We start from the raw sequence: 13,465 nt of genomic DNA on the forward strand, positions 1-13,465 counted from the left end.
GAGAGCGAGATCGAAGCGTAGGCCGGTGTCTGCATGCAAGAAAGATATAGTCAACTTTTTATGCACCAAACGAAGCGATGCGGAGACGGTCGACATTGGAGATGTCTGATCTTGTGATGTGAGGAACAACGTCCCGCACAACCCGTAGACATCACTTCGGAATGTGCGCACCTATGCAATGTATGATATGAGGGTGATGATGGGAATGAGATACAAGCGCAGGGTGAAGATGTATTTATTTGAGAAGTGAGAAGAGTAGGTAGATATATACTAACCGATTTGTGAGTTTTCTTTTCTTGGGAGTCTTCTGGACTGACCGATAGGTCTGTTCGAGGATATTGTATGTTATCTTATCAAGGAGATGATAGGAAGTAAGCAGATGGCACGATGATGTGTGCGACAAGAGGATGTAGACTATGGACTATGAAGTATGCTAACAGTAGATGATGGGGTAAGAGGTATATGGTATTGAGAGAGCTGAGGTGCAGTGGAAGTGGTGGTGGTTGAAAGGTACGAGTACTCGTAGTATGAGTGGTATGAGTGAGTGATACTGATACGCCCCGTGCGTTGATTCAGGGTAACCCAGGTGGAGGTGGTCCACACCTAATCCTGATCCTAATCCTGGTCCCATGCTACGTGTCGGAATTATGACCGCGATCATCACCACGTCATCATGTCCTAATCCTTGTTAGATCCAGATCATATATATACACCGCATCTCCTTATGTACATGTATATATATATATATATATATATACGGTACACCGATCCTCCTTATCCTATAATTCTGGAATTGTAGCCATGGTCTTCGTTCTTTGGCCCACCGTATACGAGCGAATCCACATGGGAATGTTGCTACACGCATCAGAAGAAGCACGAATTCCGCCAGATGCTTTTCGGACAGTAAGGTTGGTCTTCAGTACGCTGTATACATATCTGTATGTATAGGGTGCATATACCTTCTGGTGATCTCAAAAAGCGAGATTTCGGCCTTTTGATCTTTTTCGTGGATGGGTATTGCCGACTGCCGGCATTGTCCGTTATCAGGTCAATTCATCCCATTCATCCATTCACACGTACTGTACATTAATAATGAATAGCATTTTTAGCTTGACGTAGCAGAGGCCTTTTCCTGCTTCCAAACGATTCATACGAGACCTCCTCAGAAACCTCAAGGGGATGAGCCGACGAGGAAGCATCCGAAGACTGCCGTGCGCATATGCGAGTGGAGTGCATTGATGAGATGGGTCATAGAGTGTGTGTCACGTGATATGATAACGAGAATCAGGGAGATGGGGAGAGATGTCGATGGTTCACATATGAGACACGCGACTTGCTTCACATGTATTCAGTGATTGGTAATGTTTCAAATCTCGTAACCTGCAAACTTCAATGTCCACTTGGTCCAATACAGCGTGACTGATCAATTCCCTTCCGAGACAGCTGTCCGTACGACCGATCCTCTTCTCCTGTGGAGCCAGCGCTCCCTCTCACTACCCTTCGCGCCATGGTCCTCGACCCATTTTCGGCTTCATCCAAACCTTTCATCCCACCTGATTCTCTCCCTTCACGCCCTCTTCCATTCGCAGCCACCCTCGATGATCCCTCTAGCTCGAATACTCTCCAGAAGCTTCCCAGACCGAGGCTTCACAAAGAAGGCGTACCATCAAGCTTCCCAACACCCATCTATTCTCATTCCAGACAGGCAAGCTCAGCTTCTATCACCACGGCAGGACAGCTTTCCAATGGATTTGATCTAGCGGGCTTTGGTGATTTGGCGGTCAGCAGGACACGAGATGTCGGAAGTGATGAATGGATGACAGACATGGTAGCGAAATGTGTGGATGCTGCCAAGGGGGATTTAACCATAACGTGAGTGTAGATTTAACATCCGTGATGAATTCTGCCTGATGATGTCCCCCCTCCAGTGGTCTTGGTCTTACGTCCTTGTCGACGAAGATAGCAGAACTTCGAGATCTTGTCACTCTACCCAGCACTTCCTCCCCGAAACCTCGTTTGTCGCACGGTCCACCGCGTTCGCCCTTAGCAAACCCTCGTTACCCTGCCGATTTATCATTTTCTCCTGGGACGAATCATCTCTCGGCCAATGCAAGATCTTTCACAAGGTCGACTTCCGCTCCAGCTTCCTCATCATTCTTCAATAACCTTCATCATCCAACCAGCTATAGTCGAACACCCAGTGGTTTGGGTGTCATCGTACAGTCGCCTGCATCGCCTACGACTACGGAAGCAAGTCAAGAACAGGAACAAGATAGGATCTCTACACCCGATCGACAGCTGAGTAGACGGGCGCTTTTGGCTAGCCCCAGCTTACCTACGCCACCCCCTTCTGGCCCAGCTTTGGGCTCACCTTCGCCCGGTGAGAACCGGAAAAGGTCGTTCGGGAGAAGTAAGACTGGTGCGGTACACTTGACGCAGGGAAAGGCAATGGATATAGCTATTTATGCTGGACAGAATAGCTTGACCAGGTGAGTCTCAAGTAATCTCTGTTCGTGAAGTATGCTGACGGCGAGCTCAGCTTGCCTTCTGCATTGTTCGAGATATCCAACCTAACGGTGTTGAGTCTTAGGGGAAACAAGTTGACGACTCTGCCTGCTGCGATTGGGGAATTGAGGCATCTCAAGGAACTGAACATAAGCTTGAATCACCTTGTAAGTGACTCGTAGAGGGAACAAGGGAGTTTGACATAATGGATGCAATTCACCTCAGACCGAGCTACCATCGACCATCCTCAACCTCAACCTTGATACTTTTACCGCTTCTTCGAACAATTTTCCTAAACGACCTTCAACTGACGAATGCTTTTCTGACCTACAACGAAATTACGACCACCCTGTCGCGCGATTAACGACCATCTGCATGAACAAGCTTATATCCCCTCGACCCCCTAATGATCTTCCACCTTTACTCGACATGTTCGAATGGGATTATCCCCAGAAAGGTGTCCCTCACCCCTTGCTCGATCCAGAAGCAATGCATGAGATCATCCCTAGTCACGTGGTCTCCGATCTTGGTCGTGTGCTCCAAGCCCTGCGGAGTGCAAGCACGGCTTATAAGAATCGAAAGAGATCCGCTGGTGGTGGTAGATCTCTGGATTCCCATATCGATCCTTTCCCCCGAACGCACAAAACCTTACCACCAGATGACGCCTCGACGAACCCATATTACTATCCTTGCCCATCACCTCGTCATCTCGAGATAGATGCAGGTACAAATGATCGACCAAGTAGACACCTGTTCTTGCATGCAGCTGAAGAGAGGGTAGAATGGGTACAGATATGCGATACGAAGGATCTACCTACAAGGTGGCTGGGATGTTCGCCGGGATGCTTGGATTTCTTGGATAAGGAAGATGAAGAGGATGAGGAGTGGACCATTGATAGTGATTGAACTGGTGTTGACCAGTCATTTGTATGTAAACGTAACATACAAGGTTATGAACCCGTTTTTATGATAATGAAATGGAAATTCGGAATTGTGGGATTTCCCGAATTCAACTCGATTTCAGGGTCCCAAACAACACGAAAACAAGCTTTCAGAGTGAACTTTTCGAGATAGCAGATGACCACTGTGACCTAGGGTGTGAGATGTACGATGCATGAGAGATGAGAGTTACTTTGACGCTCTTTCATTCCTGTACATAGCAACTCGTGACTACCTCTCATCGTCCTGTTCGTTCACTCAGTCATCCTCGTCAATTTGACTACAGCACAATCAGACCATTACTCAAGCAGTCGAGCTGAATGCTACTCTCGGTCTTCCGATTCGATTCTCCACCCTTATCTTTCACTTTATCGTCCGTGTATATAGAGCAATAGCCTTTCAATTTCAGGTAGTCAAGTCGACTCGATATGACGACCGAGACCGGAGCTATCATCTATAAGGGTGAGTACTCCACATCACCATATACAACCTGGATGCTAGTCACTGAATCTCGCTATTTGATCTTTTCCAGCCTTTGCGCCCACGATCAAGATGATGATCTGTATAGGTCTGGGTATAGTACTCACTAAGAAATGTAATTTTCAACCGGTCAATGCCAAGGGTGTCAGTATATTGAGTTTGGTAAGTACATCCTTCGAATCTTTCGTAAAGTCACCACTTTCTCACATACTGATGTTGTTGATCACACCGTAGAACATCTCATTACCGCTCCTGATATTCGGTTCGATGGTCTCCGCCTTTACTCCTGAGAATATCAAGGCTTTCGGACCTCTGTTCATGGTCGCTGTAGTATATCAATTGATAGGTCTGCTATTTGCGGTGATCACTAGAGAATTGTTTTATGTACCTAAAGATTTCCATCATGGTATATTGGTGGTGAGTTGTTGTTGAATATCTCAAGCCTTAATCCTATCGATCGACTGGATCTCAATCATATCTAGCCCTATCTTTCTTGCTGGCTAACTTCTACATTGATCCTAGTTGGGAATGCTATCAAATTGGGGTGAGTCATGTCCTCATTTCAATCATGCAAGCGAAATGGCCTATACTGACAAACCCATCTTCAGGTAATTTGCCAACCGCTGTTGTTCAGACCTTAGCCAAAAGCTCGCCATTCGATCCTGATACTGATGTGGAACTAGGTGTTGCCTATATTGCGTAAGTACCAAGCTCCGGAAAGGGGTGATTGTAGCTGAATAGTCTTGTACCTTTTTAGCGTTTTCGTCTTGGTGATGACGGTTACATTGTTCCCTCTCGGTATGCACAAGATGTGTGCTTGGGATTTCCGTGAAGACAACTTGCTGGGACCACCCCCTTTACCTATCAAAGAACGCTGGGTTCAGAGACTGAGTAGCGTCAAGTCGATCTTCCGCCCATCAAAGATAAAGGAAGACGATGAGGAACAGGGTGAAAAGCGACATGATAGTGAGATGACCTTGAGCTCTCCCGAGAACGCCCCAGCATCAGCTTCCGATGAAATAGCTCGACCATCGCACGGAGCATCAAAATCCAGTAAGAGGACATCGTCAAATGATGTATTTGACGATCAAGAGGAATCTGGAGATACGGTAGCTCCAGATTTAGTTTATCGAGCAAGATTCGCCGGAGGAGCAGATATGTCAAGGAAGAAATCCCGAGCATCATCATTCCATTCTCTCATGGAATCAACCCGTCCGATCCCACCTACCGCTCCATTAGAAGCTAGTGGTATTGCCGAACCATGTCAGGATCCAATATCGCCTAATCCCAATCAACTCAATCCAGTTTGCTCTCATCACGGTGGCGAAAGTTATAATTATCATCATTTGGCTACTCCCGCACCTTCCATTCATGCACCTAAGAAGCCTCTGAAGCAGAGGATGTGGAAATACCTCGAACCATTTTTAACGCCTTTCATGGCCGCTATTGTCCTAGGGATCATCTGCTCGACCGTCCGACCCATAAAGGCATTGCTGGTACCCGTTGATGGTTGGTCGGTAAGTAGGATACCTAATGCTCCGAATGACGAACCACCCTTGTCGTTCATAATGGATACGGCAACTTTCTTGGGTGGGATTTCCATTCCTGGTGGATTGGTCTTGCTGGGTGCGAGTTTCGGTAGATTGAAGTTGCCCAAGAAATGGAGTGATATACCTTTTGCTGCTATACTGGTGAGTCCAATTTATTTAGGTTACATGCTACAATTTCTCCCGCTGATCGAGCTTCACGATAGGCTATGACGATTTTCAAGAGTAAGCGTCCTGGCTTCATTCATAGTAACACGGTATGGTGAAGCTGATAACCTTTGCTGATATAGTGGTTATATTGCCTCTGATCGGAGTGTAAGTGTATCGTTTCAGGTCAGATCGAGAAGTTGTTGACTGACATGTCTTCTTCCAGATTCTTCATCGAAGGTTTGCGGGATCATACTGATCTTTACCCGAAGGAGGATAAGAGTGAGTCATAAGTTCAATGGCCAATACAACGATCATGCTGATGTATCCATTCTGTCCAGTGCGTACATTCGTAGCTATCCTTTTAAGTGGTACACCTTCCTCTGTGAACCAACTGGTCATCACTCAATTGTATAACCCTAATGGAACTGCCGATACTTTATCTACCTTCTTGCTTTTACAATGTGAGTCTCTATCTACCTTTGCCCGTCATCTCGCCTGCATGCTGATGGCCGTTGCGGCATTACAGATATAATGATGCCTATCTTGTCGACGTAAGTTTTCTGCTTTACGTCCGTTAGGTCGTAATTTTTGCGTACAGTACAATTGAATAACTCGCTGACATCATATGTACACCAATTAGTGCCCTTGCCGCGATAGCTCTCTTTGTAGTGAAGTAGTTTGAAATATATACATATAATGTCATTTCGGAATAAGGGATATAATCTCAAATAAAGGTAATGATCATCATGATGTACACTAGGTTATGAATATAGACATATAGATTATTCGTGTACAAGTATGAACGCTGTAAACAGTAGAAATGAACATTCTCTTCAAATTGATACGTCCTCAAGATGATGTTGAACATGCTCAACCAGAAAAGGTACACTTGTATATTAGGTGTATCTCTATCGCTACAGTAGCAGAAAATGATATGTTGTGGGTCAGATCAATCGATGTAAGGATCAATCTCTATCGACTATACGTTTACCTTCTTCGTCCGCTGCCAGCTTGGGCTCTCTGTAACCAGATTTGGTAATCATCCGACTGATGATACCTTCCTTTGTCAGCAGCTTGATTCGGAACGATGGCTTGTCGACCAGGGTGAAAAGGTCGACCTGAAGATGAAAAAGGATCTCCGCCTTGTATTCGTCCATGATGATCGATTGTATATTCTTGATTGTTGGGCATGTCATCGTCCGCTCGATGTTCGTTGTTATACTGAGTAAGAGGGTTCTGACTTCTCGAGTGATCATATTCGAAAGCGTGGAAGCTCATTCTTCTAGTTTCCCCATTACGAGGAGGTGCACTATAGTTCCTTACTGATGGATAGACAACTTCTTGATCTCTGCTATGAACAGTTCTTCCGCTAAAAGGATCCTCTGAACCACCTCTGGCAATTTGAGTAAGGTGTTCTATCTCTCTTCTAGCTTCCACCGATTGTTTTCCACCTTCGAAAAAATCCCTAGGAGCTTTCATCTTTTCGTACGTCGTTCCTCTCCTTGCGTTAGCTAGGAATTCCTCTTTTTTCATTCTGATCTTTTCCTCAGCATCTTCTTCCTCGAGTCCTTCTTCTTCTTCTCGGAATGAAGAAGCATTCCTAGAAGGAGGATCTTCGTCCAGTTCGAACATTCCCTTTCTCTCATCTTCCTCTCCTAACCAGACTCTCTTCGGTCCACCGCTACCCCAACTTTCCTCTATGGAGCCCAATTGGGCTTTCTTGCTCCTCCCTCCATTCTGGGGTTGGAGCATCCGTTCCTTTGCGAGGGCCTTTTCGTAACCTACCCCCGGTTTGAATTTAGGTTGTCGCCAACCGGGCTCCCAATCTTCATACGGTGCTGGAAAAGATTGCTCGATGCAGAGTCTGTCGAATTGAAGAGAATATGGATCTTTACCTGCGAACCAGTCGTCAAGCGCTTCGTCGATGTTGGATCTTTGTGCTGTGGTTGTATTGCTCGGACCTGGACCTGCTTGAGGTGAACGAGGGTTATTGCGGTGCCGGTACATGTCTAAGGGAAGCTAGATTGCGTGGGGGAGATAGGAAACGCTGATTTGTCAGAAGATCAGTTATGAGCATTCGATCAAGTCATCGTCGCTAAGAGGACATGGAGCTGGACTGATTTGCCATTGAATGACGTAGAGCCCAGACTCACGAGATGTTGGGGATATGTTTACCGCAGACTGAACGAGCGAAAGGATGTTACGATCGACGAGGTGAGTAAGGGTTAGTATGGTTTCGAGGGGACAGACGATAAGTAGCGAGGTAAGTAAGAGCAAGGGGATTAGAAGGAGTCTCACTTTTCATCGACGAAGACAGGGTAAGATGGATACTCAGCTACAACAACCCCGGATAGTTAGGAAAGTAGAAGAAGGAAGGGAAAATCCTATCAAAACCATTCAATTCTGATATCATGCCAAACAAACGCACGGTCCTACATCTTTGCTCTTCCTATCAATATCACTACCTTTCACACATATATAGTCATATAGATATATACACATCATTCTCCTTTCCGTCTACAACGACGACTAATCGACCTTCCTAGCCCATCGTTTACCCACACCCGTATCATTCGAGAATATCTTTTCAGGCGAGGTATGTGAGGTAGTACCTCTTTCTTCAGCACTATGTCTTCTGATGTTGCTCTTCAACAGATCATTCTCCGTTCCACCGGGGTTCTTCCAGTAAGCTATCATCTGTAATGCCAATACAGCATTCAGTACAGCTGCACCTGCGAATCCCCAAAAGATCAATGGATCATCTACTTCCTGCTTGGTAGTGAACAGTCTTGCCAGACATCCCAATAGGGCATTGAATACTGCAAATGCCGATAGGTTACCGGTCGATTTGTGTTTGTGGTTTGAGAGGATTTGAGGTGCTTTGGAGATTAATGATAATGGCAGCGTAGCAGCTTGAAGCAGAGCAACTGAAGGAAGGAAACGGATATCATAAGTTACATGACTATCTAACGCATGATGTTTGGGACGGGTTGTAGAGACTTACGCATTCCAGGTGGACAAAGATTTTCTGACCAAAGTACCACCCCAGTAACTAGAGTGAGAACCAACCCAGTGATGACTTTACTCAAATTACCGCCAGATGACTGTTTAGAGGTCAATATAGCTCCTCTTGGCGTGGAGAAGAACAAGATCAACAAGGTGATGATGACATTTTGTATCGTCAGGAAGAAATTTTCTCCATAGGTCGAAAATGGGAATCTGTTTCGAGATGCGTAAGCGAGGTTGATCGCGTATGAAGCTGTTTCGAGGATCTGCATAAGGACAAAAACAAGAGTCAATTACACCAATCAACTGGTGTCAGACATGACAGAGGGAGAGGCACAGCACATACATAAGCAGAAAGCGATAAACCCCTTGCAGATCCAGATCCAACAATCTTCAATATTTGAGGAATCTTAACTATCCCACCACCGACGACTATACCTAATCCCAATCCCTTTGATAAGGCGTATTTCAAGCAATCGACATGGGTGATATCGAAGTTGTATACCAGAATATCATAGCATTGTTCACCTATCAACGCTTCTGCGGGTTGACGCAGGAATGATGGGATGTTCTGAGTTATGGAAGTTATCTGAGATGACACGGCAGATCAGTATGGTGACATATGTGAGAGCGAAATAGTATGATTGGCTCACAGCTGAATGTAAAGCCGACATGATGAGGGATGACGAGGTGGTCGAGGTAGAGGTCGAGCTATACCCGGAGTCGAGGTTGATAGGTGCCAGTGTATATATGTGTTACTGGATGAGCGTTTCGATATATCCGTCGTGTTTATTACGGGATGTATGTATGAATGAATGCTCATGATCGTCATTATCCATCATTATCCATGTTGTATGTTTGTGTCGTCACGCTGGACGTGTTTATACCGAGTGGTGGTTTTGATTCCGTCCTTCCCAGTTCACCCAGTGGCATACCTTGCTAGTTCATGTTGTTACATATTATATTCTTATGTCGTATATGGAACCTATCTGGCAAATCAAACGATATCTACGGGACAAAGCCAAGAGCAAAGAGGAAACAGAACGGAAGAGAAATCGAGAAGTTTGTCCATACGTCAGCGATAAAACCAATCAGAATAAAACGATAAAACCAAACGCAACAGGATACCAGGAGTAATCGTACAACTATCTCAAATACCTATATATAAATATCTCTCTTCAGACCAAACTATAGAAACATGAAATCAGATAGAAGATACCAGCTCTTTGATACAACGCCTCTCGCATTTCTTACAGCCGGCACGGTTTCAACAATCACCGGTCGGATACTCCAATTTACCATCGCATCCCGCCATCATTTCCCTCTCTTCCACCGGCACCAGACAGCAAGGCACCCATGCTCATCTGCAGTCCAGCCTGACTATCTTTCCTCACGGTTCTCTCCCTTTGTCGACCCCTCATATCGGAGATGGACATGTTCATCGAAAGCGGCGAATGCATACCCAACGCTTCGGTGTTCTCTCGATCGAAGCTTGTAGAGGAGGAGACGGACTCGCTTGATCGTCTGAGATTGTTAACGGAAGAGGTCGAAGCGGTGTTGGGAGATGGTTCAAATGACATCAAAACATCATGAGCGGTATCATGGCCATTACCGTTGGTCATGGTATTACCCCAAGTCCGAGCATCGAGGTTGATGTGATCGAATGAGAATGGCCGATCGGGTTCAGGAGAAGGTCGCATCACTTCAAGATTATGAGTTCCACTGAGATCGAAGTTTGGTTGGTTATTGAGCGTATTAGAATTGTCATTGCTATCTCCCATCCAGAAGAGGGATGACTGGGCGTCGGATATGGCAGGTGGTTGAATGGCAGGATTGACACCATAACTCATCAACATCGCTTCGAGATGCGCAATTCGACCTGCTTGGACATCTGTCACGTGTTTCAAATCGCTAAGGTAATCAACATAAGATCAGTAAAGCCACACTGTATGACTGTAAGATGTACTTACCGGATATATTGCACGCTATGGCTCAAGATTCGTCCTTTGCATTGGACCGCATCTTTTTGAGACTTGGTGTTCATCGAACCAGCTCTCTTGGTCTTCTGCATATACACAGATAGCCTTTCATCAGCATCTTGTATTTCCAGCAGACAAAGGCACATACTCACCTTCTTCTTCTTACCAGATTCGATCTGCGGTTTACCTTCTTCCTCTTCGTCGTCTAAGAGCACTTCATCGTTATCGGGCAGATTATACATCGCAGGCAAGAGTTGAGAAAGCTCTTCAATCTTGGCATTGATATGTTCTCTTCTTCTCTTTTCAACTTGATTATGGCATTCTCTTCTTCTCTGTTTCTTATATGATTCATCCGACAGCGCTTGCAGAGGTTTAGCAGGCGTCATGGGACTATCGATGATTGCGTCGTCGAAGGTCTCACCAAAACTACCTAGACTTCCAGGTTGTATCATCGAAGGGACACTTCCACTTCCCCAAGAGACTGTATCGATCTCAGTTCGAGGGATTGACATTCCAAATGATCCGTTCAAACCGAAATCTGGTGGAGAGATTGAGTCGGTTTGTTCACCTTCAACATGAGTATCCAATCCGATACCTAATCCCATAGGTTTACCAGAACCATTTTGACTTGTTGCTCTCGCTTGAGCAGGACCAGGACCAGAAAAGGATTGAGCTCTACCGGGTAAAGCGGATCTACCTCTAGGTTGAATCGATCCGGGAGGTGGTCGAGCGTCATTCATTGATTTACGAGCGGATCTTGATCGAGATGATGGTGCTTTACCTACATGAGAAGATCGAGAAGACGATTGTGAACGGGATCGTTCATCGTTGGCTGTTTGATCTTCATTATTTCCGAAATTGATGGGTGGTTCGGGATTATCATTACCAAATTTCATAGCGCTGAACATCGCTGCAGGGTGGAATCGATCGGCACTACTTGAGAGGGGCGAGTTCATACTGTAGTCGAATGTATGGGTTTGAGCCGGTAAAGAGGATGAGAATGAGAATGGGGAAACCATGTTCATAGGTATTTGATGAGGACTACCCGACATGAGAGACGTAAGAAGGTTGGTTTCGACGGTCATCGATCCATCTGAGAAAGGTCGATGCATCGACGGTCTATTGTTGTTGTTGTCCACTCCAGGGATCCTGGAATATATGAATCGGTAAAATGAATACAGACCCCTAGATGCTGGTCCTGTCAAGAAAAAAACCACTCACTTGAATCCCTCTGTCTTAATCGTAGTCATCTTGGTAGAGCTGTGTGGGTGTGGAGCAACAAGGTAAAATGGATGATGAAGCCAGCAGGAACACGGGCCGGATATGACCGATAGTTGGGGGAGCAGGGAGAGAAGAGGAGAAGAGCAAGAAGAAAGGCAAAGAGATTAGCTCTGATTTCTATTCTCTTGGTGGGGGATGACAAGCAAAAGAGGCGAATATATCTCTTTTCGAGTATATGATATATGCATTTGGTGATGTAGATCAATACATGAGATGGGAAAAGGGATTCCTTTGATGATTGATGGGTGAAGGTTGATGGTGAATGAATAACCGGAGTCCGATGAAAGAGGGAAAAGGAAGGGATCAAAGTATGGATCATAGCATCATACATACATGCTCGGATGACCGGTCAGGATAATACCAACGAAGAGAGAGGGACAACAGACAAGAAAAGAGTCTAGGAAGTCATTTTGGCCACTCACGATATTGCTGAAACCTGATGATGAAGTAATAGTCTAATCCTTGCAGTAAAATCGCTTGGTTATCCCTACGTGTTCAGATCCCTCTCTAGGTCCGTTCAATCTGGATGTATTCTGCACAAGATTATATTCCTATCCACCAAGATGTTGAAGATGTTGAACGATATTATATCTTTCAAGTAGAGTTCAACTGATGAGTAATGGTTGATGATTATATCAGAGACGTACGCGATGCGGTGATGATGAGGACGATTTGACTGGAATGGATAAAAATGAGAGTTTTCGTTCTCGTCGGTGTATATACTACGATGATACAGCTTTTCTTCTCTTTCCTGGTCTTCAAAGCAGACGCGGGGAAACAGGGACAAGGATGTGTTAATAATGTGAGAAACACACTAGACAGGGGGGGAATAGGAACGTTGACGTTGACGTTGATTGTCTAATTGTCTGATGTTATTAGTGTACGGGTAACAAGAGGGGAGAGGGGGGAGAAAGGAGACGCAGTGATTAGGACGATGATTCCTCTGGGTTTCTTCCTTGATTCTTTGGGGATGGAACAACACCCCGGCATTGCATCTGGATCATTTGTTAAAATGGTTAAATGGTTGAACCGATCAACACCCAATTTAGCAGATGGGCCCCTGCCTTTGTGCTTGATTTACCCCGTTCTTACCCCATTTGCCCCAAAGGTTTTTAAAGCAGAGCCCCGTGTTTCCCTTCCTCTGGCTTCACGCTTGGATCCCTTTTGATTCCTTTGCTTGTTCCTGATCTTACGTCTTTGGGTAATAAATCAGTAATCCAGATCAAAAAATATTCATTTCGGTGCTGTGTGATGCGTTCGGCCGGACCTAAACTCTACTTTGCTGCATGCATGCTTGTTTCACTTTTTTTGACGGGATATCCAATAACATATAAGAGATTGCCAATTCCTACTCGCATACGTAAACAGCAGCATCAGCCAGACCACCCCGGTCAATCAATATTGTCCTCGCTACTCGCTTCGATCGCCAATCGTCAGATTCCAATTTGCTTGACCAGCAATCTGGGCAAGCGTGTAGGGGAGGGAATATGTCAAATCACTCCCTCTCATCCTGTTTCTTCGGAAAGTACTGATCATGACGTTAGCGAACATTCCAACGGATATCGAAATAACCATCAT

The 13,465-nt window shown here is 45.3% G+C and overlaps 5 protein-coding genes across 5 annotated transcripts; 2 read left to right on the forward strand and 3 right to left on the reverse strand.

The window, feature by feature from the left end:
- Positions 1–1,507: 1,507 nt before the first annotated feature.
- V865_005524 (uncharacterized protein) lies at positions 1,508–3,411 on the forward strand (the record flags this gene model as incomplete). The annotated part of the gene is made up of 4 exons (XM_066229296.1): positions 1,508–1,872; positions 1,929–2,489; positions 2,540–2,672; positions 2,731–3,411. 4 exons carry the CDS (start codon positions 1,508–1,510, stop codon positions 3,409–3,411), a joined length of 1,740 nt encoding a protein of 579 aa, XP_066085393.1.
- A 461-nt stretch (positions 3,412–3,872) lies between these two features.
- V865_005525 (uncharacterized protein) lies at positions 3,873–6,298 on the forward strand (the record flags this gene model as incomplete). Its single annotated transcript, XM_066229297.1, has 12 exons — positions 3,873–3,906; positions 3,977–4,086; positions 4,159–4,341; positions 4,447–4,468; positions 4,533–4,623; positions 4,682–5,615; positions 5,678–5,696; positions 5,762–5,786; positions 5,845–5,900; positions 5,960–6,082; positions 6,148–6,172; positions 6,262–6,298. 12 exons carry the CDS (start codon positions 3,873–3,875, stop codon positions 6,296–6,298), a joined length of 1,659 nt encoding a protein of 552 aa, XP_066085394.1.
- Positions 6,299–6,608: 310 nt separating this feature from the next.
- V865_005526 (uncharacterized protein) lies at positions 6,609–7,628 on the reverse strand (the record flags this gene model as incomplete). The annotated part of the gene is made up of 1 exon (XM_066229298.1): positions 6,609–7,628. One exon carries the CDS (start codon positions 7,626–7,628, stop codon positions 6,609–6,611), a length of 1,020 nt encoding a protein of 339 aa, XP_066085395.1.
- Positions 7,629–8,150: 522 nt separating this feature from the next.
- V865_005527 (uncharacterized protein) lies at positions 8,151–9,301 on the reverse strand (the record flags this gene model as incomplete). Its single annotated transcript, XM_066229299.1, has 4 exons — positions 8,151–8,548; positions 8,626–8,893; positions 8,974–9,216; positions 9,281–9,301. 4 exons carry the CDS (start codon positions 9,299–9,301, stop codon positions 8,151–8,153), a joined length of 930 nt encoding a protein of 309 aa, XP_066085396.1.
- A 621-nt stretch (positions 9,302–9,922) lies between these two features.
- V865_005528 (uncharacterized protein) lies at positions 9,923–11,856 on the reverse strand (the record flags this gene model as incomplete). The annotated part of the gene is made up of 4 exons (XM_066229300.1): positions 9,923–10,538; positions 10,598–10,692; positions 10,759–11,755; positions 11,828–11,856. 4 exons carry the CDS (start codon positions 11,854–11,856, stop codon positions 9,923–9,925), a joined length of 1,737 nt encoding a protein of 578 aa, XP_066085397.1.
- Between the last annotated feature and the right edge of the window lie 1,609 nt (positions 11,857–13,465).

This window comes from Kwoniella europaea, chromosome 1, assembly GCF_036810445.1.
Source record: "Kwoniella europaea PYCC6329 chromosome 1, complete sequence".
NCBI classification, from domain to species: domain Eukaryota; kingdom Fungi; phylum Basidiomycota; class Tremellomycetes; order Tremellales; family Cryptococcaceae; genus Kwoniella; species Kwoniella europaea.